General features: G+C 33.5%; 3 protein-coding genes across 5 annotated transcripts; all 3 read right to left on the bottom strand.

Annotated features, from left to right (window-relative positions):
* Window positions 1-2,140: 2,140 nt before the first annotated feature.
* LOC115959519 (DNA repair RAD52-like protein 1, mitochondrial) lies at window positions 2,141-4,639 on the bottom strand. The gene is made up of 4 exons (XM_031077951.1): window positions 4,238-4,639; window positions 4,099-4,136; window positions 3,895-3,989; window positions 2,141-2,609 (listed from the first exon to the last, which is right to left on the bottom strand). The coding sequence occupies exons 1-4, from the start codon at window positions 4,546-4,548 to the stop codon at window positions 2,466-2,468; spliced, it is 588 nt and encodes a 195-aa protein (XP_030933811.1). The 5' UTR covers window positions 4,549-4,639; the 3' UTR covers window positions 2,141-2,465.
* A 1,469-nt stretch (window positions 4,640-6,108) lies between these two features.
* LOC115959975 (GDSL esterase/lipase At1g71250) lies at window positions 6,109-9,978 on the bottom strand. Its single transcript, XM_031078661.1, has 5 exons — window positions 9,774-9,978; window positions 7,601-7,728; window positions 7,013-7,258; window positions 6,569-6,824; window positions 6,109-6,332 (listed from the first exon to the last, which is right to left on the bottom strand). Exons 1-5 carry the CDS (start codon window positions 9,976-9,978, stop codon window positions 6,109-6,111), a joined length of 1,059 nt encoding a protein of 352 aa, XP_030934521.1.
* A 3,145-nt stretch (window positions 9,979-13,123) lies between these two features.
* On the bottom strand, window positions 13,124-16,536 carry LOC115959350 (5-methyltetrahydropteroyltriglutamate--homocysteine methyltransferase-like). Of its 3 annotated transcripts, none has more exons than XR_004084854.1 (4): window positions 15,064-15,239; window positions 14,303-14,372; window positions 14,148-14,205; window positions 13,124-13,383 (listed from the first exon to the last, which is right to left on the bottom strand). XR_004084854.1 is itself a non-coding variant. In XM_031077699.1 (4 exons), exons 1-4 carry the CDS (start codon window positions 16,399-16,401, stop codon window positions 13,252-13,254), a joined length of 312 nt encoding a protein of 103 aa, XP_030933559.1. In that variant the 5' UTR covers window positions 16,402-16,536; the 3' UTR covers window positions 13,124-13,251. The 3 variants fall into 3 exon arrangements, 2 of the variants coding, with proteins under 2 accessions (XP_030933559.1, XP_030933560.1); XM_031077699.1 differs by lacking the exon at window positions 15,064-15,239 and adding an exon at window positions 16,350-16,536; XM_031077700.1 differs by lacking the exon at window positions 15,064-15,239 and adding an exon at window positions 16,356-16,521.
* Window positions 16,537-26,114: the final 9,578 nt, after the last annotated feature.

Below are 26,114 nucleotides of genomic sequence, written 5' to 3'. Positions count from 1 at the left end.
CGTTTGATGCCTTTAATATCCCCTCAAGTTTAAGATGGAAGCTTGAAAATAGAATGTGCAATAAGGAAGCACTATACAATGGTGTTCGATGATGGATTATTGCTTAAACTGTGGCCATTACGGTTGGATGATGACTATACTAGTGGATGGAATGCAGTTATGAAATGGGGGCTTAGAGACGGTCTAAATCTTTGTTATGAAATGTAGTTGAGTGCCGTGGATGTTCAGCTTGATGCAAAGGCTGTTGTTCAGCTCTTGGCTAATTCTTCGAGTGCTAACATTTGTGCATTGCCTCTCCTTGATGATTGCAGACAATTGATATCTCAGATTGGCCAAGTCCAAATCAGTCACTGTTTCCGTGAGGCTAATACTTGTGCTGATTTTTTGGCTCGGTTAGGATCTCAATAAGATAGTTCTTTTGTTTTATTTCATGACCCGCCTGTGGGTCTGTTGGACTTGTTAAGCTTTGATAAAGCTGGTTTGTTCCATAGCAGATACTCTTCTAATTTGCCTTGTTCCCCTTAGTTCTTTTCTTTAATGAAATTCCCTTCTACCAAAAAAAAAAAAAAAAAAAAAAAAGACTAAAATTGTAACAATAGCTATTCCTACTGTTGTCGGACTAAAATTTTTGAAATGATGATATTGTTTGTGGACAAGATAGTGAGTGGCACATCTACTGAGGAGTAGCGCTAGAGGAGACTCTTGATATCTCTTAACATTTTTATTATGTAAGCAATCACAATAAACCACATCAAAATTATGAATAAATTTGTTTCATTAGACTTGTTTCTTAACAATTAAAAAGCATCCAACTAGATATCTTATTGGGGTTGATTTGTGATGTCAAGCTAAAGGAATTTCAGGCCTTAACTTGGGTTCAAAGACACAAAGGAGTCAAATTCAAATAAAAAAATAGAGGTTAGTGATGCCTTGTGAAGAACCACACAAAGATAATAACTTAAAAATGGAAGACAGTAGTTAAAAATAATTAAAATAATGCTCTCTCTCTCTCTCTCTCTCTCTCCATTTCTTTGTATTTTAATTATAATAGAGCAACTTTTAACTACTTCTTGGGCTTAAGTTAGAAGTATAAATGTGGTTAGTGAGGTAGATAAAATCTTATTAATGCATGACTTTTGGACAAGACTTTATATTAGATCACGAGCATGTCTAATATCCATCTTTGATTAAGAATTGAAGTTTTTGGTTGTGGGTTTTTGGAAGAATGGAAACCTTGAGTTGTGGGCTTTTTGGGATATTATAACAATCTGGTTTACTACCATTTTTTTGTTAATCTGGTTGGCCTAACTAGCTTTGCTTAACTTTATAGGGGAAACGACCCATTAAGAACCTGCTAAATTTGAGGAACTGCATCAATTAGCGTTTAATGAGATCAAAATAGTTTTCATGGTTTTAGGTTATTAGGCTGAAATTTTGGGAAAATACAGCAGATTAGTAGGTTCTCTTTTGTGACTTGCTCATGGGGTTCATAGACTTTGCAAGTGTTCCAAGCCCACTTCGCGAAATCTCTCTCTTGAGTCCATGGGTAAGGTCTCAAAATAGACCAACTTTTTACCGCCCATATCACATTCCTTCAAAATTCCCCATTAAAAATTGCACCTGCTTGAGCCATGTGTAAATAATAAAAAGATACAAGGAAATAATAGGCCCCAAATAATTGGATATGCTTTGTGTGGGCCTTTTAAAAAAAGGCATTAACATAGGTTTTTTGGTCTAATAAGATTCAGCCCAAAAAATATATCTGGGCTGATAAGAGTTTGGGCTTCTTTCAACACATCTCTCACCAAATATTAGGTATCACACTCATAACAAATAGAACATGAAATGCTCCGAAATATTTTGGGATTAAAAAAAAAGAAAAAAAAAAAGAACCAAAGGATAAAAAAAGAGCGACTAACAGTAGCAAAACAAGCTGTTTTGGCATCAAGCCATTAGCCATGTAAGTATGAAAGCATCCCTGTCTCAAGTGAGGTTAACACATTTGCAATATAAGTATATATATCTAAATTGGACTTTTGTTCAGATAATAAAATTCCAGCAAAATTATTGGAAATAATTCAACAATTCAGGAAATCTACCCTTTTTTTTTTTGTTGGTTGAGAATGTTCAGGAAATCTGCTTGAGTGAACATGTTAAGGAAGCAAAATATGCTTACATTCATCCGATTGAGCGATTCAACAATGACTACAAAAGATACTGGATATATTAGGGATTTAAATCACTAATATTTCCAACCACAAACTACTAAACAACTGCTTAATTAAACACGGGCTGATGCTTCAATATCAGATGTCTGCTAGATTCAAAATAGGCCGCTTCTTCAACTTTCCAAAAACCATCATCTTGACCCCGACAACAAAAAGAACCAATCCACATCTAGCATGATTTCCCCAACATCAAAAAAGATACAATTCGGACTTGCATTGCACAAGCCTAACTTCTTGCTAAGACATATCCTCATGGTACAGATGAAGCCCAAGCCCAAAGCGTGCACAAGCTCGACGAAATGCCATTGCTTCTGCTTTTTGTACAGGATCCCCATAACCTGTGTCATCAACTGAAGCAGTTCCCGTCGATTCCCTATATATCTTGTGGAAGCATGAGAAAAAAAGAAATTGTCAGCTCCTCTCTTTTTCTCTCTTCCACCACTAATAAAGCAACTGAACACATATCTTTATTTTCAATGAAATTATCATAAGACTTTCTTTAGAGAAAAGGTGAACACTTCCCTAAGGCTTCAGCTAACAGGACATTTGTGGAAAGCCCTAAAACAACTTGCTATTGTCTTCATGTTCAATGCAAATACAGTGTCAGTCATACAAAATAAAGATTATCAACTAGAAGTATGTTAGTTAAAAGAGAGAGAGAGAGAGGGAAAACACAGCAGCATATCAGGCAAGCATTGTAACAGTGCAGAACACATCAGCAGTTCAGTAAACAATGCAACAGTGCAGAAAAGTCCTGCATCTTGTGCACAACGCAGCAGCAGTCCAGAAGTTAACCATCAAAAGTTTACTACAGGTGGGGATTAGCTTTGTCACACTCACACGGGCTTTAGCATTGAAGTTAGATTTCAGTTGTAACAAACTGTTGTTGAAGTAGTTGCAGTTTGTTATATATTAGTTTTTTCATTTTCATTTATCGCATGTCATGTGATATTCTTCAAGGGTAAAGTCTCCTCTATAAATGGAAGGTAGATTATGTAATTCACAAGTGATGAATATACAGAAGTTGTCATTGTTATTTTCTCTATCTTGCGCTTTCAGTCAGAAGAAGGAAAAAAAAAAAATTAATGGGAAAAGAAGTGCAGTGATCAAGAAAATGGCTTGCAAACTCTAAATTTGTCTGATTATTCTCCCTTAATACTAGATGCAAATGTCATGTCATGTCATGTCATTCTTACCATGATGAGTTTATTTTTGATAAAGGAAAATCAGGTTCTAATCTAAATCTTTAGTATTTGGTGCTTAATGAAAGCTGTGAAATTAATTTTGAAGACAAATTAGGTAGGTTGGACAATGAGGTGTAGCGCAGCCTCAAATGAGACACTAATTGCTTCTCCCTCAATAATGAGATGGATTGGAGATCGAGTATGGTGAATGGTGGTGTGAGTATAAGAGGCATGTGTAAGTGTAACCTAGCATTAGCAATGAAAAGAAAGAAAGAAATAATGAGTTTGCAGCTATATATTCAAGTTCCCTCTCTAGACTAGACTATCTCATTTGTTGTATATAAATAAATAAATAAATAGTTCATTTAATTTTGAAAGCTTGTAGCTAGGTCCAAGCACATCTTAAAGCTCTATTTTGTGAAATGGGAAACCTTCAGTTTGGCATCGTATTATACATTATGATAACATTCGAATAATAATACCTCAGCATCAGTCCCATAGAGAGTGACACGATAAACAACAGAGACAGACTTGGCATCAGCTGAATACGTTATGCTTCGAACCTCTCCCGACCATTCTATATATTTACAAATAAAATCATAATTTAATTTAAAGAAAAGAAAAAGAGAAATTAAAGAAATATGAACAATATTAACAACAATAAAATAAAATAAAAAGAATAATACCCGGAGCATGTAAATTCAAAATCCGATTCATAACATGCCTACACAAAAACAAAAATAAAATAAAAAGAGATATAAAAAATAAAGATAAAAGTTAGATGAAAATATTTGATGGAGAGAGAGAGAGAGAGAGAGAGAGAACCAGGGAACATATTTGATGGAGAAGTCATTTTCGGAGCGAAGGACTTTGACGAGAGAATCGGGGACTCTCTTGTTCAATTCTTTTAGGATTTCAGAGAGTGGCCTACTGATTCCAGAACTCGCACTCGCTGCTTCCGCTTCTTCTTCTGCTTCTGCTTCTGCTACGACGTCGTGTGTTTCCTTAAAAGACGAATTAGATGACCTTTTAGCAGTTGAATAGGAGGAGCGTGGAGGACGACATAACAGTGATTTCAAAAGAGAAGCACTTGAACTTGATTTTCCCATTTTCATGCTCTTACTCAACCACGCCATTTCTTTCTTTCTTTTTTTCCCTTTCCCTCTTCCCTCTTCACTCTTCAATTTTCAGGGGACAAAATATCAAAAGGCGACACAGATTTTCAAAGTCCCTTTTTGCGGGGATTATTCACTATTCACTGAAAATGGGGGCCATTCCTGGGTTAGGTTAGGTCCCATAAAAATCCACTAGCCCAGCCCAGCCCAGTCCATCCTAGCCTAGGCCTGTTTTCAATAAAGGCCTGCATTTTACTAATTTATACTATATCACCTTTGTTTTTTATTTCTATTTTTTTTAAGATTCATTTTAGTCTTACTTTTCAATTGTCATATTAATCCATAAGATTTAATATTTGATAGTAAATCTCTCACTTTGTAAACATGAGTTTGGGTCTTTCCCTTCAAATCTATTAGCAAATAAGTAACACCGTTTAAGCTTTTTTTTTAGTTACAAAATTAAACTCACTAGATACTTTATCCTTTTTGTTTGATGAGTATTTATTTATTTTATTTAAAAATATATTTAAATGGATTTACTTATTAACAAATTTGGGTAAAACAACTCATTTTGATTAATTTCATAAAAATTAAACCTTAACTACTAATTTCACCATTAAAGTAAAAGTAAATAAAAGATTAAATGTATTTCTTTTACAATTTTTTATGGGGGCGGGGGGGAATTCATATGAGCCTCATATGTAGGACAAGTCTACGTATAGACCATTGCTTGTGAAAGGTTGCAAGCATGCCATGGGAACCCACAAATAATAATTAATTATAAATTCATTATAGCTCATAGGGGTAATTCTTATATGCTCCGAGAGCAATGCTCCCTCATCCATGGGGCTCACCCCTCATGTGAGAGGAGGGAGCATTGCCTCCAGAGTACTTAAGGTTATGTTTGGTAACAGTTTTTGTTTTTTATTTTCAAAAACTTGTTTTTAGGAATATAAAGAAAAAACAATTTTCTTGTATTTTTGAAATAAAAAACATGTTTGGTTAGTTGAAATTAAAAAAAAAATACTAAAATATGTTGTTACTACGATTTGAACTTTAATGCTAACTTATTAAATGAGACAGATTCATTAAATTAAATTAGTATTTTCATTAACTTTTGAAAATTAGAAATTGAAAACAACCTTTTGCATGTTTTCAGTTTCCTTCACAAATTGAATTTTGAGAACAACTTTTGTTTTCTATTAATTTTAGGTTCCCAAACAAGTTTTTTAGTTTTAAAAATAAAAAATAAAGGGAAAAAATAGTTACCAAACATACCTTTAAGTTTTTTTTTTTTTCCATATAGATAGGGTCCTCAATAAACATCTTTGCTAGTCCCAAAGGGAGTTACACGATAAAAGAAAATGGTTTCCACTACACAATATTTCCACATACAAGCATATATAAATGCCAAAATTGCAAACTAAACCTTGAATTTAATTATTGAACATACATGACAAATAAAACAGGCTCACGCTATAGCTCAGGCTCACATACATACTGTAGCAGACAAGAACTCATGAGTCACACGAACTCACACATGACATGACATAACACAAGAATTAATAATAGTATTTGAGATCAGAGGAGAGCCATTTGTTGAACATTGATTGGGTAACAATCAGTGGGCGAACCGGAGAAAGCCCTCCAAGCAAGGTTGGCATTAGCAACTTCTGCGGGATGGAAAGCATCCCAAAACACATACTGGCTCCTGTTTAGGCATGGCATTTCAAATGGTAGACACGTTATTTGTCCCAAGTAGTTCCCTCCAATTCCACAACAAGCCTTGTCAGCCACGCTGAACCCTGAAATAACATTAATTTTTGCTATTAAAAATGCTTGCTACACACGAAACTATTAAAAGCGGGACTTATGCATGACACCAAAGTAAACAAGTGATTGGGTTTGGTTTGGCCAGCTGCCAATGAGATTTTATGTGTACATATATATATAGCATCTTAATTTGTGTTCAAAAAGTGAATAAATTCTATCTAATGCGTTTCTTTGCTTGATATATATAGCTAGTAATTAATTTACTTACCGTAAGTGGCAGGGCTGTTAATGATGTCTCCAAAAGCAGCATAAGTATTGCCATAAAGAAACATTGCACCAGGGTGGTTGGTGTTGAGCTGAGTGACCAGCGATCTAAGCCCTTCATTGAAGGTACCAAGAATCTGATTCACATAATCCACACACCTTCCTGGCTGGGCTTGACCACTAGCTCTCTCGTATGGGATGCAACCAAGCGGTCCTACTCCTGTTAATAAGAACTTCCTTAATCCCATACTGTACAATGCCTGCAATGCATGTAGCGAACCATTTCATATAAATTAATTGTTCACTAATCCCACACAATTAATTAATTAAGGTTAAAGTCTCCAAACTTATTGTGTTTAATTATATATAAAGACCCATATTATTCTAAATGATTCATTGAATTTATAAAAGAGAAAAAAGATAGAGAAAATAAAATAGTGAAATATACCAAAATTTGGCGGGTATAGCGATTGAGTAGAAGGTTTGCATAATCTGGGGGGCTATAGATGTAGCTGGAAGAATAGAGGGATGGCAAGAGGTAGTTGTTGAGGTAGTCATTGCTTCCAAACACCAATATTGCTATCGATTTTGCTAGATATTGGCTCAGGTTCGTCCCATTCATTATTATTCTTAATTGATTTAATGTGATGGACTGAAAATTAACCACTTGCTGGCTCAGACTGAACCGTTGTCCCTGCATTCGAGCATCACAATTACAGCAAAAATATAATTTTTGAAGAGAATTTTGTTTATTACGTCCAAACTGTCTTTTATTATTATTATTATTATTATTATTACTTTTTTTTTTTTTTTTAAATTTTTGATACAAGATAGAATTCTACTCTACCCTAATCTAAGTGTATATGTGTGTAAAACTCCATCTTAGAGACTTAAACCCCGACCCTTGTCCCCCACATTCCACAAACATTTATACTTATGGAGTGACCATCGCACCAAGAATGTGCGGTGATTTTTTTATTTTTAAAATTAAATAGAAAGTTGCTAATAATTAATTTAAATGCATTAATTGAAGTACATAGTGTCGGCCGGTCTCATCAAGGATGCCAGCAGCTGCTGAAGCATAATTAACTCCGTTAAGAACTCGGGTACCAAATGTGGTGGGATCTGCGAAAGCTGGAAGATATGGAATCCCCAACATCCTCCCTGCCAACCAAAAATTCACATCAAAATGAGCTTCGGCCATACTTGTTCTTCTAGTCAATAAAAGCTTTTATTCTAAATGATTGCCATATTGATCAATCCACTTTTGTCCAGCAACTTCACATCAGATGGTATATCAGAGGTGGGGGACAACAAAGATACATATATGACAAGCTAAAATGATATTATTGTCACAATCCAAGGAATTTATCAGGATAATGAAGATGTCACTTTAAATAATATTATACGAGGTCATAAAAAGTAAGTATTAGTCATATGTTCGTTATATTCAAAAGACTGGCAACAAAAGTTCCTTATATTCGCTTGTAAAGCTCATATTAGCATTAGTTACATTTGTGTTATGAGATTAAATTCTATAAGGATGGGGTGTAAAACCCATGTTTTGCACCTTCAATAAATAATTGCCACATCAGCATTTTACTTAAAATTTAATACATCCTACCACGTCTAATAACATTTCAATAAATTCCCAATTTGGTTGGATTTATATATGGGTATTAGAATTGATTAAGTGTGATTGTATTTATTCTTAAATATATAATAAGACTAGTCGCTAACCCGTGCGATGCACGGGAAAACTATTAAAAAATAATAAAGCATGCATATATTAAAAGACAATTTAAGTTCATGTGTGCTTGCAAGGGATACATACCTAAATAGTTCTTGTGGTAGAAATAAAAGCCTTATCTTTGAGATAAAGAACTGATGTAAACAAACTAACCTTACATAAAACAAATTAAAAAAAAAAAAACATAAAACTGATGTCACGGGAAATTCAGCCACATAGTAGTAATATACAAATCTCTTAAAACCTAAACCTAAACTTAAACCTAAACGTAAGGACTAAATATTTATGCGCCTTCTCTTGCTTTCCTGATGTATTTGGTTAAAAACATAAAACCGATGTCATGGGAAATTTAGCCACATAGTAGTAATATATAAATCTCTTAAAACCTAAACCTAAACCTAAACCTAAACGTAAGGACTAAATATATAAACAAACTAACCTTACAAAAGCTGAACTTTATAAGCTAAAATCTATACCGGCGTTTAGGGCTTCCTACATCTGGAGAGAGAGAGAGTTTGCAGAAACCAAAGAAAATCTCTCTATAGCTTAAGAAACACAATATAATAAAATCAAAGAGATAAAATTTTCAGAGGACAAAATATTATAGATAATTTAAAATAATTTTGGTTTAATTCTTGAACACCGCAACTCCATAAAATTCATACTAATAATAATATTTTATGATAGCGCAGTTAGAATTTTGGTTTAATTCTTGAACACTGAATTGGAAATTGATTATATGAGTATTCAATGGTGAACAAAGTACTATGTATTAATTAATATATAAACAAAACTAACCTTACAAAAGCTGAACTTTATAAGCTAAAATCTATACCGTGCATTGTAGATCTTGAATGCTTTAGGGCTTCCTACGAGCTGAACTTTATAAGCTAAAATCTATACCGTGCATTGTAGATCTTGAATGCTTTAGGGCTTCCTACATCTGGAGAGAGAGAGAGAGTTTGCAGAAACCGTGGTTTTATATTTCTTAACTTGAGAGAGGGGTAAGGTTGCTAGGGTTTTGAGGAGTTATAATTTTTATTTATTTTTTATTTTTTTAAATATTGTGCTGACGTGGAAAATTGTGGTGCCAGCAAAGGCTTCGGTTTTATATATATATATAGATGATATGACATGTTAGGATTGGAGGGATAAAACATGAGTTTTACACCACGTCCTTATAGAATTTAATCTCTTGTGTTATATAAGCTTGTAAAGCTTATATTAGCGTTAGTTAAATTTGTGTTTTATATATATATATATATATATATATATATATATATATTCCAAAAGAACTAGGCAAAAATTATAATTAGAATTTCTCATAATCATTTATATAATCTAAATCAACCTAATAATGCCTGATATATATCATTTGGTGAGATCCAACACTCATACAATATAATCCATTTGGTGCGTATCAAAATAATTATTAGTAACAAGGCTGAAGAAAAGTTACCAAGCATATCAACAAAGGTTTCGCCATTGGTAAATCTCCCAGAAGGGCCAGCAGTGAAATCAATGCCATATGGATAGTAATTGGCCTTAGCTAAGGAGCTAAGGAAGTTGTTGTTACCAACATCAGCCAAGGAATCTCCGAACACAAACAAAGCTGCAACCTGTCGTGGCGCGACAGCTGCCCCATTTGAGCACTGCATCGTCATAGTGGCGGTGACCCACAGCCACAGCATTAGATTGGAAATTTTAACCATTTTCTCTATTTGTTGCTTCATTATTATTTCCAGATGATGAAAAGGAATAATAATAATACAGACTCTGATCGAAGATGCATGTATATATAAAAGGTAGGTGGCAGTGAGACTTAGAACTAGGGGAGGTGATTTTCCATTTTGAAACGGCTAAGTAGATGATGTAAGGAACGCCCATGATATGCTGCGTTTGTGTATACCTTTTATCCTTACTTTAGGACTCTCTTTTTAACGTTCGGTTTGGTTGTTTCTAGATTTTCGATGTCTTTTTCTGCATGTATTTGCATTGCTTATGTAAAGCTTTCTCTAGACCATAAGCAAAGACGCATGAAAAAGCTTTCTATTGATATTCCTCAGCATTCTAGATTAAGCTTTCATAATGATATATCACTGGTCGCGGTTTCACCTATGATTCGATTGGCTATGTGTCAGACTGAAACACGTTACAAAAATTAATAACCAGTGTTTGACGGGTCGGGTCGGGTCAAGTTAACTGATAAATATATTTTTCACGTAAAAATAATTATTTGAGTATATTCTTTTTTTTCTTCTGTCTATCATTTCAATACAAATAAGATAAACATAATAAATTAAGAAAGAAACTAAAATATTTAAAAATAGAATTTAAACAATACATAAATTATTAATTTTATAATCCAAAGTTCACTAATATGTTATCTTGAATCTAATTATAAAAAATTATTATTATGAAGCAGAAACTATAAATTAAAAGTTTATTGTATTATTTAGAAAAAAAAAAATAGAATAAGCTTGGTGATCCATTCCTCAAATAAAATATGGTCACTACACCATTGATATTGCATACATTAGATTAATATTGAAAAACATAAAGATAAATAAATTCAAATTGTTCAATTCCTAATTTATACTTGATTAGTTTCTAAAACCAAAAGAAATTAAATCCATAATAAACCTTTTGATATAATAAAAATTAGTTACAAGTCTATGACATCTCAAATATTCTTTGATTGATATAGTTATAATCTTAAAGCTAAGAGTGACTGAGACTGAGATGTTATAATTTCTCGCACCATGGTCTTAATTTTCCCATGTTTGGAAAGGGTACCGGTGATCAATGATATATATATATATATATACTTTGCTATTATAGCCCACAAAGACATGGAGACTCATGTCATGTGATGGCCACTATCATTCAAGTTGAATTTAATTATCACCATTTTAAAGAAGCCTTCCTTTAAGGGTCAAAATCACCAATGCCATTGCCAGTGCAGATATTGTAGCAAAGAATAAGAGCATTATATGGCATTTGTGCTTAGGCTACCTAGGATATTCATAGATAGGTTAGTCCTCAAATAATGGTGAAATGAGACATCTGATTTGACACAAACTTTCACTTCATTCTTCTACACAAATAAGTGATAACATAAATGGTCTCCCGACCCAATTATGTGAGGTAAGAACTGAAATAGAGGTAAAATGTTAAAACCATCTTTCAGCATTTTATGATTTTATCACATACAATAAGGGAAAAAAAAAGAAAAAAGAAAAAAAAAAAGAAGGTGAAGCTAGCTGAGGTTATTGGTCGTGATTTTTATTTTCCATGGGCACCATTATTCTGGTTTAATTCTGTTTCTTAATTTGTCATCTCTCGAAGGTGGTCTGTAAAACAATGTTATTCATTCCCTCAAAACTATGTTTTATTTGTTTGGAGTTGTAATGTAATGTTGTATGGTTCAAAAACTTGTCATTTCAGATAGTTGTGAAATTGTTGTAATTCTAAAACAAGTTTTAAGGTTGGTTGGACATCCTTTTCTTGCATGACTCCGCTTGGCATGCAAACTGAAGGCTTCAGATGTGTTCAGTTCCAACACATCACCAACTTCGTGAGTAAATACGCTATTTTACATTGTGGTTGGTGTACAATAGAATAGAAGTGATGTTAGATGCGATTCTATTTAAAAGTGATATTACACTAATCATAATCTCGCTTAAATATGTGAAATTATGAAATTTGTTGTCATCATTGTTGATCATTTTTTTTTTTCAATTTGTCAGTCTTTTTTGTTAGACTATTTCATTCCCTACTAATGATACATTTTGAAAATCTCATGAATCGATAATGTGATAGATGCAACTTGAAAATTTTGAATTTAATTGTTAAATTTTTTGAGATTCAACATTACGTTTATATAATCATACCAATAATACTATTTGTTTTATTAGACCGATGACTCTATAATGTCAGGGCAGTCATTAAGCCAGGGGTCTTTCCTTGTCTTATTGTGTTACTGTGACAGATTTTTCATCACAACATAAATTCTGAGGTATATAAGGAAGTAGCTAGATTAGTAGAAGTAGCAGTAGTCACCACAAGAAAAAAGGGCTATTGCGGCGGTCCAAAACCGCCGCTAAAGCCCCAAAAACCGCCGCTAAAGGTACACGAAACATATAGCGGCGGGTGCTATTGCGGCGGTCCTTCCCGTCGGTGCTGCAGTGCCGCTATAGGTAGATTGCGGCGGTCGCTACAAGCGCCGCTATAGATACACCTTTTAGCGGCGGGTTAATGTTTATTGCGGCGGGCATAAAACCGCCGCAATACGTCCTTAGAATTCGCTGGATTGACTTTTAGCGTCGGGATAATGCCCGCCGCTATTGGTGTCTATCTTTAGCGGCGGGCAAAAAGCGCCGCTATAGACAATCATTCAAAACAACATATTGTAGTTGTAGCGGCGGGCCACGCCCGCCGCTATTGGTCCCTACCTTTAGCGGCGAGCAAACAGCGCCGCTATAGGTATTTATTTAAAACATAAAATGTGACCCTTTAGCGGCGCTTTTTGACCGCCGCTATAGGTTTTTTTTTTTTTTTTTTCCTAGTGGGTTTTAAAACTGCTGTTTGCTAGTAAATAAATAGTTCACAAACCTGTTACAAAAGACCTGTAATAGTTTTAACTCTACTAACACAATACCACAAATGTAATTAATTAACAACACCACAAATGTCTTGAAACTAACATAATATTAACATAGAAATATATTATCAAATACATAACATTGTCTATAACCAGTATCTTTAAATTAACCAAAAAAAGATGTGGTCATTTGAATAAAACAACCGTTGAAATTAATCTAATACTATAATCAAAATTCTAAAGTGTTTAAAAATATCTTTTAACACTTGCAAGAAATGCGGTTGTTCTTCCATAGATCCGGAATAAATGACATAGATGGTAAGTTTAAAAAATCTCACTTGTAGATAGGAAGGATTTTTTCAAGAAGGGAGAGGAGAGAGAAGTTCTTCTCAACACCCTTTGCAGGTTTAGACAGCAACAAGTAGGACACAGGGCCAACAAGGACTGGAACAGTATCTACTCCAAGCTGCATGAGACACAAAGGGAGTGGAACTCAATATACAGCATATATTAATAAATTGATTTATAGGTAAAGAAAATTGAAAGGAATAACTTGTAATTATGATCAGGGCCCTGTACTATTAGTATAGAAGGAGGATTTATGATAAGAAACCATCATGATGCTTGCATTGCTAGGTTTAACTTCTAGTTTCTATACATGTATGTCATATCAATTTCAAACCATTATCAACATTTTTTTATTATTATTAGTAAGCTACACACACACAAACCAAATGGGTTTCGAACCCATAACCTCAGCATCCACCCACACATGTGAGAATTGGATGAGCAATTTGGGTTCAGTGCTTTATATTTTTTCTCATCACTACTAGACAATTCTCCTGTACACATTAGGAGAAAGAAATAAGAAAAAACCAACTTCGAACTCAGATGCAGTTTTTATTAGACCATATTGACATAAATTCATAGGAGCAAACTTCAGTCAGTTAAGCATAAAAATCTTTTTTTTTTTTTAAATAAAAATATTGTGACGAAACATCAAAAACAAAGGTTTGTTTCCACAAACTAATTCAAGAGGATTTCCAGGCTACAAGAAGGTGTAATGTCAAGTTGTAAATAAATTCTTTAGTACAAACTACTCTTCCAGCACTTCTTTTATTTCTCCTCCTCACCCACCCCAACCCCAAAGAACATGCCAGCAGAGGTAGGCAATTGATATCTTTGATTTTAATTGTTAACAGTTTATACTTGTTGCTACAGCATACGAACCTGTAAGCTAGAACCAGTAGCAGTTGCTAAAGCGGTTGATTGCTCCCCCTTACTCCACCTAAAAAAATATTTCTTCACAAATTACTTAAATTGCCAAGGCACATAAGAAAATAACCAATGCTATACCAAGAAATTATTTTTTGTAAGTAGCTGACCAGTTCTTATGGTTTTGCTTGTATTCTCTTCTTTGGCTATCCTTTCCACCTATTCTTTCTTGAGAACTTTCTGAAATAAAAGAATATTGGTTAAGTCTCTGTATAATGCTGAAAAGTAATAATATAGAACTCCATCTTAAAAGATCTTAATAGCAATTCTGCATTAAACCCTTTGACAATAACATTGTCATTATAAAGGATATCAAGTTAGACAGGAAGCAGAAAAACATTAACAAGATGAAAGGGTGAGGAAAAGAAGGTGGGGGGGGGTGATGTCCTTTTCTATGAATTTTGCACAAACACTAAAAATGTCAAATCAGCTCATCACGAGCCTTGTAGCTATATGGTATTGTCCAGTTCTCTCCACAGGAAGAAACTGGGTTCAAATATCCACACTCCCTACTTGTTGGAAGCAAACCAATTCTATAGTTTCTCCCACATTTGAAGATTAAGGCATCACAATCAGATATTCATGTTGGGGTTTTAATCTCTCTGTCCCAATCATTTCTTCTACCATACAAAAATAGGACCAATATTCAATTAAATAAAAAAGGGTTCAGATATCCTATTGGAATTTTATTTGTTCCATTTTTTGTCTGTAGCATTTGGAAGAGCAAAAAATTACTCAACAATTTCTTCATGAAAGAATAAGAAAAACAAGTTGCTTTTAGTTTTCAAAATCATATAATTAATCAATGAGTTACGAGGAAACAAAAAAAAAGTTTATAACAAAAAACATGTCAAATCAAACTTCAAATAACCAAAAGTGATTGTGCTGTGTAGTGTGTTCACTGCATTTCCTTGCTTCACTGGTGCCTGTAAATACTCCCAGATAAACTATACTAAACTGAAAAAAGAGTACATACAAAATTACCAAAATTCCAATAACAAAAAACCAAAACAATCTTCTACATCTTATTCCAAAGACCCATATAAACTTCAAATAATTTTTCCCCAGAAAACTAAACCCAATTTCTTTACAAAAAAAAAAAAAAAAAAAAAAAACCAAATCATCAAACATGTCAGCTACAGAAGAAAACAAATTAATAACAACCAAATAACTGAACAAACAACAAAGATTCTGTAATCTTCTACTTAGAGCATTAGCAGAAAACCATACACACTAACAGGAAAAAAAAAAAAAAAAAACCCTATAAATTATAAGCTCTAACTTCCCCCAGTTTAGTAAAAGAGAATGCTTGTTCCACTAAATGAGTCCTTATAAACTCTCATGATTGAAGTCAGTCCAGAAACCTTACAGCTACAATACTCTCTAAATATGCTCAAATTACTCCAAAAGGCATACTTTAAAATTATCCAAGAAATTCCTCATCATCTAATAATTCTATTGCTAATACTTTCGGGTTCAGATGTAAAGCTGGCTGCTTTTACATTATCATTCATGTAGATATTTCATGCCATATTTTTACAATACAAACATGAAACCAACACATATATTAGAAGTATTAAAGTATTACTTAGCCTAGGTGGAGCCTAGCAAAAATTATTTGATAAAATAATGAACATTAACCATGGGTCATAGTGTCAGTGGAGCCCAGAAGTATTCAAGAAAAACTTAGCCTCGAGGTCTAAGTCTTACTTTTATCATGACAAATATGGACCTAACATGAACTAGAAATTTTGGAGGTTTTCAATTATCTTAAATATGCAAGGATATTGGTTGATTTACTGAATTGGCGTCTAAACCAGCCACAACTTAGGAACATTCATCATTAATAATGGTCAAGTGACTGAGTTTAACTGAAATTTTGGTCATTAAGAACTATGACAATAAGCTTATACTTCTCAAAATTGTAGTTCACAAGGCTAACTGGCTTATGAAACACTCTAGAATTTAAGTTGACAGGAACCTTAAAATTTTAAGAACCAAAGATCAAATCAAAACTAAGGCCAAAAAACAGAGCACCCATGTTCACTTTTTGTTAGCTTTTACACAACTGTGTTGACAATCTTATGACAAAATCAAACTCATTATATGCTACACTAGTATTTTGAGCATTCAAATGCAATGGACAACCCCACATACTTATACCAAGTAATGCTACCATTGTAGCCATGAGTCTCACAGTAATAGCCATTGTCCCCAACAGAAAATTTTACTGACTCCCTGAAAACCAAAGATTTAATCTTCAGCCCCGCTAAAAAGAATTGTGAAAACATAATTGTGAAAACCAAAGATTGCATATTTCAAAAAAATGTTAATTAAGTTTGTTAAGAAATATTTTGCTTCATGTGAAGAATAATAGTACTTAAAAAAAGATAAAAGTTTAAAAATTAGTTCTCAAGGGTCCAATAACCTTTTTCCTTCTTTTTTTTTTTTGGAACAATGCTTGTTTATTATTATTTTTCCCACAAATCAGTAAAATAATTTTAAAATCTTGGTTTTATTTTAGTATCTTGAGAACCATGTATAATATTTTAAATCTAATAGAGTTTAGTCAACTTAATAATTGGTAGACCGAAATTATTAGTAGTTTTTTAGAAGGTTTGTGGCCTGTGTTTTGACAAAAGTCGTCTTAACTTGTGAAATTTACAAAGCAAATAACTTGTAACTAGAGGAAAATGGGGATTATAAAAAATTATATATTAGCTGAAAGATGATAAATTTTGAATGCAAGAGGATTTTGCCATTTTAGGTGTATGTGTGACAGACAGTGTGAGGAAATTGATTGCAAACTCAAAAAAAAAAAGCGATGATAATCCAATCAGACTATTTTACTGCAATAATATTTTACATACATACATACATTATATTCATAGATGGCGTTGGGTACTTCCAACCATGCGTAAATAAGCTAAATTCTATTCTCGAAATTTATTAGTAAACAAAAAAACAAACTGACACACATTCTTCTTTTTTTTTTTTTTTTTTTTCCTAAACTTCAATATCATATACTATTTGTTTTATTAGACCGATGACTCTATAATGTCAGGGCAGTCATTAAGCCAGGGGTCTTTCCTTGTCTTATTGTGTTACTGTGACAGATTTTTCATCACAACATAAATTCTGAGGTATATAAGGAAGTAGCTAGATTAGTAGAAGTAGCAGTAGTGTCCTTATCTTTATGAATAAGAAGGCCACTTTCTCATATGATTTTGAAGGACTGGTTAAGGATAATGAAGCCTTGTTGTTCTTCGCCCAACTTCATTGTATGGAGACTTGGAAGAATATATATATATATATATATATATATATATATTAATTTGAACCAATTTCAAACGTGGGGTTAAAAATGGTGAAGCTTTCTTTAAATTGTCTTCTTCTTCTTCAAAGTAATAATTGCTGGATCAAGAAAAATCTCTCCCTCTCTTGCAGATACAGAGTTACATCCACGCAATATGCACATACAAGTGGGATCGTAGCAGTTAACACAAACACAAAATAAAATATGCTAAGGAACACCAAGCTTCATATCCTTTTTGGAACTGGAGGATTTGATATAGATTTGATAACTGGAGGCATATATAATTTCTATGAAAAATCTAAACGTAACCAAAGCAGAAAACAAAAACAAAAACAAAAACAAAAATGCCAATGAACTTGGTTCCAGTTGATAACATCCGTTTTCAATAATGGGACACATTTGAGGATTGAATTACCTTAAAACTTTTACCTAGCAAAAAAGGAAAAAAGAAATGGCTTCCAAATTGGAAACAATAGACAGGGAAACCAATATCATTTCTACCTAAAAACTTAAACCAATGGGTCTAAAAATGTTGTTTTAATTATTTTAATTACTATTAACCAAGAAAAAAATTCTATTTACCCAAGCAATTGAATGATGACTATATATATATATTCTAACAATATTTTCCCCCACTAGATCAGGTCATTAATGTTGTTGGTTAAATAAATCTTCTCAAAGCACTAAAAGTGGCAAAACGAGAAAATTACGACTAGAAAGGTGAAGGTAGTTAAAAACCAGAACTAATGCTTGGAATGCTAATAAGTAACGAGTGGTGTAAAATGAAAATCTAATGAAATGCAAAGTGGTTAAAGAGAGTAGAAAGAGGCAATTAATTAAGGTAGCTAGCGTCTGTAGCAAAAACACATGACATTGACATAGTCAAATTTGGTATAGTTACTTCGAAGAGATTACCAATTAGGTTGTTGGGACCAATTATCAATTTGACAAGTATCACCTAGGCTCAACGAGGAAGCAACAAGTGGAAAGTGTAAGCCTCGAGTACAAGCAATGGCTCATTTTGCACAAGAATATGAAAGTAGCTAGAAGAGAGTGTGACTTTAGATAAAATATAATAAAGGAAAAAAAGACATATAATCAAATAGTCGCCTAAAAATGGAGCCAAGATTTCTTTTTTTTTTTTTTTGGGGGGGGTGGTGGGGGAATGAGGAAAAAAAAATCACCATTGTAGAATGAGAATATATTATTATTTTTTGTTAACAAAAAAATAAATAATGTGCTTGACACACGGTCATTATCTCAAATCAAAATTCAAAACACTTTTCTTTATAGGTGAAGTAAAAGTCAAAATGCATACCATAGTTTGGTTATAATTATGTCCGTAATCTTCCCTTTAAAGATTTCATCAAGCAGATTCTCACCCCCCCCCCCCCAAACAAAAAAAAAAAGTTTTCATCAAGCCACTAAAAAAAAAGGAGACTGTAATCTTTCTTTTCTGCCCACTCCCGTTCAATTTTCATCTCATCTCACCTTTGATTAATTAATTACTTTGAAGAGGATATACAGCCTGTACAAGACGTATAGGACATTAAAAAAAGAACAAGACAATTGGCACCAACTTTCTGAAAAAAAGAAAAAACATATGTTTATTTCCTACCGAATTGTTGTTATTATTATTATTATTATTATTATAAAAAAGATAAAAAAAAAATTATACAAAATTAAGGATCGGGTTGTAAACTTTTATCTATTGGTATCCAAAGTACACAAAATGATATGAAACAAAGTATTCTAAAGAGATATATATATATATATATATATATATATATATATATATATATAATATTCTAAACCCACACCCGCACTTATTAATTCGTTAGAATGAATTTGGACAATAGGGAATGTTTGTCTCCCACTCACAAGCATTGTTGTGTGCAAACACAAATTAAAAATTGACACATTGACTACTCTATTATTATTATGTCCATAAGACTGTGCCATGTGGCATGCATAGGCTAATAGGAGCTTGAGACACTTCTTGTGTGCTTTCTGATTTATGATCACCCATACTTTTTAATTAAGCAAATCATAAGTGGGGAGATAATGAAATGATGCTTGAGCTAAATCTTAGGCGTACTTTGTTGCTGATCTGATGGTGGCCAAAGACTATAAAATGTCCATAAACAATTACGGGAAAATCTTATTTAGAGGAAACAATTACAAATAAGTATATATATATATATATATATATATATGGAATAACTTTTACCATATATATTTTTAGAATACAGCTGATATGGTATTCTACATGAATAAAAATAAGTTGTTTAATAAAATAATATGAATTAATTTGTTTTTTAAATTATGTGAAAATTTTAATTTTTGGATTAAATAACTTGTTGTTATAGTAATACATTTAAGGTACTTAATAATTTATTTATGTAACCAAAAAAAGAAAAAAGAAAAAAGAGTAGTGTATGGCCATTGTGCATGGCACTTTTTACCTACATTTACAAATTCTAGCTTATTTGACTCAACCAACTAATCCTACCGACCTAGCTACTTCTTTTGAGTTTTGACCCCTTTCCTTGGGAGGAAATTTCTATTATTTTTCTTCAAAGAGTAATTAATTATTTTAGCAAATTAAAGTGGATTTTACAGAGATTTGGTCGCTTGGTCGGTTGAATAATAAAGGATTTAATTACTTTTCCAAATATTTATTTTTTAATTATTTGGTTGTGTGTGTTTCCACGGAGGCACGTTTTAAAGCGGGAGTAACGTGGTTTAATTTGACACTCATACTAGCTAGGGTTGAAACGACAATTGATAATCATGAATTTGCTTGGTTACACAGAAGAAGATATTTTGAAGTAAAGTCACAAAAGTGCTGTATTTCAACTATAGGTGTTCTGACTGGCCAAAGCCGGCCAAGGCATCATCATTCCTTAGTATTTAATCTTCATCGAATTATAACTTACGTATCTAACAAGAGTATATGTATAAATAAATTATTGCAAGAAAATTCGAAACTGTAATTTGGTAGCACCTTAATCCGGGCATCTTATTAGTTCAAGTTCACTACTTTTTCGACAAGAAAACCAAATATCTTTAAGCTAGAGAGAGGAGCAAATTAATCTTGGTAGTTTCTAGGAAGCAAAAGATAACATTACTTCAGTAGAAAATGTACAAAAATAAATATAAGGAAGTCCAGAAAGATGTAAAACATTAGTGAAACATTTTCTAATGTTTAAATAAAATTTATTTAACTTTTAGTTTTATAAATTTTCTTCTCACTTTTTAAGATTCAAAATTACTAACTTTAATGTTCAAGTTTTGTTGATATATATATTATATGTGGTTAATCCAATATATTTTAGATAGGATATTATCAATTTTAATTTGCAAAATAAAAAACATTCTATAAAAACAAACTGCAACAAATATTTTCAATAAAATTATGAAAATAATACAAGTATTCCGAAATGAATTTAGCTTTTTAATACATAATTTAAGTAAATTCATTATCCTTTTTTTTTTCTACTTTCAAAACTTACTTTAAAACTTCTAGTTTTTGAAAATATATCAAAACCATCAACATTAACATTATAATAATATCATGTATGAGAAAACATTCAATATAAAACAATATATTTGCAAACTATCATCATCTACTGAGAATCTATATGACAACAGATTTGACAACAATATATGTAACCAGAAAGAGAGGAAAATTTTAAATTCAGAGGGAGGAAATGGTGTTGAAAATATAGTTACGAAAAACAAGTTTTGATTCAACAATATAAACCCTAAAAAATTATCAATAACAAAAATAAATAGATAGAATTAGAAAGATCTCACAAATTATAGAATCACGTAAATTACGTTGTCCTTAAAAGTTGATTCATGCCGCATGGAGTGGAATTCGGTACGTTTGACTCTCTTGGCCAAACAACCCCCCTTGATTAGACTATAGCAAAAATATTCGAGATGGATGCATACCCAATCAAGAATGAAAGCTCAAATAGTGTAAAACACAATTGCTTATTTAGGCCCCCAATTCTTAATTATGACTTGATTAATTTTAAACTTAACATACTTAATGTGGAATATACGTGATTAGCAAATTAATCAATTGAAGCATTCAATAATTGCATGGATGAACAAATAAGTGCAATGCTAAAATGGAAAGCAAAATGGGAAATAGAGTTGCAAACCCAAGATAACAAGACGATGTGTTATCGAAGAGGAAACCGAAGAACTCAGCAGAAAACCTCTTCTCGGCCTTTCAACCCGAAATGATCCATTAGTGAATAAGTTGGAGTACAAGGATACCAAAAAGACCCCCAAACTCTAATTTACCCTAAGTACTTGAGCCTTCCAAGCTCTAGTTACCAACGGACTTCTTAGAGTTTTGTCTTTATTAGCTTTCCGAATCTCGCAATATAGTAAAATTGCATCCGCCAAGCCTCATTGGCTTATTTTGGCAAATACTCTCTACACTTTGAATAGGTGTGGGTTGTGTTTGGATACAAATCTTCTCTCAAGATATAACAATAGGAGAGGGGAGGAGAAGAGACTACAAAAGAATTCTCACTTAAGGATGAGTTATTCTCTCTAAAATGGTGGGTATTGTAAAAACTTTTCTAGGGTTTTCTTCTGAATAGCCTCTTTACAATTTCGTGGTTAATGTTGTCTTATATAGTGTAGGTAAAGAAATGAGGAAAGAACTCTTTAAAATCATCCAAATAGAGAGTTTTGCGGGTCACCCATGAGTTGGCTAAGTTGCAAAGTGATTCACGAAAACTAGTTTAGCATAAGTCTTTTCAACTTTTAGCATGTGCTTCTCACGTGGCCTTTCGCGGGTCATCCACTCGCAAGACAGTCACAAGCAAGTCGCGAAATTTACTATCTTCACAATTCTCCACCAAACTCTCACACTCAATCCTTATAGGGAAATGATTGAACAAAATACAATCAAATTTGACACGGAATAAAAGCCAACAAAAACATAGTTGTAAATCACAATTTTACAAAGATTAACTAAAGAATAACCTTCTTATTTTGCCTTTCCTTGCACCCAAAACAAGTGTATAAAGTTTTGTGGGAGAAGAGAAGAAAACAGAGGAGCAGAGAAGCTGTGAATTGTGGCTAGAAAAGGAAAAGATAAGAAAAAGAAATGAGGGCTAAAGGGTTTTATAAGCCAAAGGAAATAAGAAAATAGTGGGTTGGCTTCAACGGTCACTTTGCATGCCCAAGAGGCAGCTTATTAAATGCCCAATGGGAGGCTTGGACAAAGACCAACTAAAAAGGCTAGAAGGAAAAGAAAGAAAAATGATACAACCCAATAGAGATATAGACAAGCATAAACCCAACCTAAGCCCAACTCTAACACCTAGCCAATTATCTTCCAAGTTACCACTTAAGGTGAATAATGGCTTATAAACACATAACATGGTTCACTCCTAATCAATGTGGGACATAAAGTACAATGCTTAGTGTTTGAAATACAACCCACTCCAATAAATAGTACCTCAATAGCGTGGTGGTCTTTGTGGTATTTGAGAAAGAAAGAGCAGAGAGCATCGTTCATGCAATCCAAGCAGTACATATTACATCCCCTCTTGTGGGAATCAGGGTGCAACTTGCATGGATCAAAGAACCTCTTTCTAAGCAAAGGTTTCAGCCATAGAGGCCACCTATTGTCCTCTTCATCAAAACCTCCAGTGCCCTATTTTCAAAAACCAAGAGAGGTCAGTATTTCAATTAAATCCAAATATCAAAAACCATAGCAATACAAATAAAAAAGTTCACAAAAGAAAAAGAAAAAACCACTTGTACCTAATTCAAGTAAAATAGAGTACATTGAGCAGACCTAGAAGAGAAATCCAAAGAAAATAAAAGAAATGAATCCAATGCAATGTAAAAGAAATAAAGAAAAAAAATATAATGATTGTAGCATGATCCTCGTATCCTTGGGCTTGATTTCCCAGATAGAGGTTTCTTGGTTTTCAATCGCTAGCTTCAAAATACAGAGTACTTTGTTTGTTTGTTTGTTTGTTTGTTTTTTTTTTTTTTTTTTGGGAGAGAGTGTGTGTATGAGAGAGAGAGTTTTTTTTTTTTTTTTGGATAGAAAGAAAGTGTTTTTGTTTTAAAAGATTGGAGGCGGTGAAGACAAAGAGAAACTAGTAAAATTAGAGAAATAGAGAAACAAAAAGAAACAAATCAAATTCAGAGAAAGAGGGTGTGTGTGGGTGTGGGTGTGTGTGTGTGAGAGAGAGAGAGAGTTGGGTTTTTTTTTTTTTTGGAGAGAAAGAAAGTGTTTTTGTTTTTTGAGATTGGAGGTGGTGAAAACAAAGAGAAACAAAGCAAAATGAGAGAGAGAGAGAGTGAGTTGCGTTTTTTTTTTTTAGAGGAAGAAAGTGTTTTTGTTTTCTGAGAGTGGTGGTGGTGAGGGAGGGAAAGGGTTCTATTTGTAGAGAATTGTAGAAGAAAAAGGAGGAGAGACAGACAATCGTTCTTATCCCTACAGAAGCCTATGCCCAAGCCTTCAAGTTCCATGCTGATATTGAAAAAGACTCACTTTCAGTCGAGGAAATAGATGATCCCCTAGAAGACATGATAGCCATCAAGCTGTCCAAGAAAACAAAAATGAATATTAAGTCTAAATGGGTCCATTCCCTTATTGTTAAAGTATTTGGGAGAACAATGGGCTTTCATTTTCTACATTTCAGGATAATGCACCTTTGGAAACCGACAGGGAGATTGGATTGTATTGATCTTGAGAATGACTTCTATTTGATTAAGTTTAGGTTAATTGAGGATTATGAGAAAGTCCTTAAAGGGGGGGGGGGGGGGGGGGGGGACTGGTTTGTAGGGGAGCGCTATCTTACTATTCGTGCATGGGAGCCTTATTTCAAACCCATAGCAGCTGCTTGCTCAAAGGTTGTTGTATGGACTCACGTATTGGGGCCCCCTCTGATTCACAATAAGGAGAGTATTGCATCCATTATTAGGGAGGGCTACATGTCCTTATTTGAAACTAGTGAAACTAGCAAAACAAGTGCCTCAATCACCATCTGGAATGTCACAAGTTGGGCCAGCATTCTAAAGAAGGAAGAAGGAGAAACTCTTAACGATTAGATCACAGGAGAAGAGGTGAAAGTTGGGCTATGGATTATGAAACCCTTTAAGGCCCCCAGGCCAGATGGAATGCATTCGGGATTCTATCAAAGAAATTGGAGGATTATGAAAGAAACAACTATTAGGGAAGTTTACTCGATCTTTAATAACGGAGTCATGCCTAGCCACCTGAATTAGACCTTGATCACACTTATTCCCAAATGCCCAAGTGCATATTGCTTAAGCCTCTTTAGATCAATTAGTCATTGTAATACTATTTACAACATTATAACAAATATCATCGTCCAAAGACTCAGACCTAACCTAGATAAATTGGTCTCCCCCCTTCAATCAGCATTTGTCCCAGGGAGGAAAGGGCTCAACAACATGATTATCGTGCAAGAACTCATCCACACTATGAGCTTAAAAAAGGGAAATCTAGGCAACATGGCAATAAAAATCGACCTTGAAAAGGCCTATGACAGGCTTGAATGGCATTTTAACCGTGATATACTTATCCTATACAACCTCCCAATGGACACTAGTAATCTTATTATGAGCTATGTTTCTAGATCTTTTATCTATATTCTATTTAATGGAGGGAAGAACTACTCTTGGGCACACTTCTTTCTATTTGACATTTGGAACTTTTGGCTCCAAAGAAACAAAATATTGTTCCAATCCACCCAACCAAATCTGAATCTATGCAAGGTTGTGGAGAAGCAGGTATATGGATATTGGTTTTGCATTCTTGATCACGCTGGACCTAGGACTAGCTCCACTATTGCTGTTGGTTGGGTGAAGCCACCACTGAACTGGGTTAAACTAAATACATATGGGTTTGCTCTAGGAAACCCCAAGCTGGTAGGGGGTGGAGGCATCATACGTGACTGCAATGGGAATTGGTATTTGGATTTGCCAGGGCTATTGGCTTCACATCTAGCATTGCTATTGAACTCTGGGCTGTGAGAGATGGGTTGGTTCGTTGTTGTAGCCTCTCCATAGCTGCGGTGGAAATTGATATTGATGTCTTTGTAGCTATTTCCTTGTTATCTCACTCCACTAGTACTAATGGAGAACTCTCTTCTCTTATTGATGATTGTAGGAACTTAATGAAGAACATTCCCCAAGTCTGACTAAAACATTGCTATAAAGAAGCATTGTTATTGATTCCGTTCCGTTTCGGCCGGAACGGCCGGAATTTTTTGTATTGGTATGCAAACTGGTACGAGAATACCTCACGTTCCACCTTGGGTCAAATTTCGGGCCGTTTTGGGTCATTCCGGACAATTCCAACCAATTCCAACCGAGATGTGAATTTCGGCCGGTACAAGATTTGGCTTGTTTTTTTTTTTTTTTTTTTAAAAGTCTTTTTTTGTGGTTAAGAACTTAGGAGTCAGGAGTTAAGATTAAGTGTTAAGAACTTAAGATATGTGATTGTGGTATACATTGTCATAAATAATGTCTTTTGTTTGTTCATTCCTTCTCCCTCTGTCATAATTTTTTTTTTTCTTATGATTTGTTTT

Source organism: Quercus lobata, chromosome 9 (genome assembly GCF_001633185.2).
Source record: "Quercus lobata isolate SW786 chromosome 9, ValleyOak3.0 Primary Assembly, whole genome shotgun sequence".
Lineage (NCBI taxonomy): Eukaryota > Viridiplantae > Streptophyta > Magnoliopsida > Fagales > Fagaceae > Quercus > Quercus lobata.
Note: the sequence above shows the minus strand (reverse complement) of the source record. Positions and strands in the feature narration are given on the sequence as shown.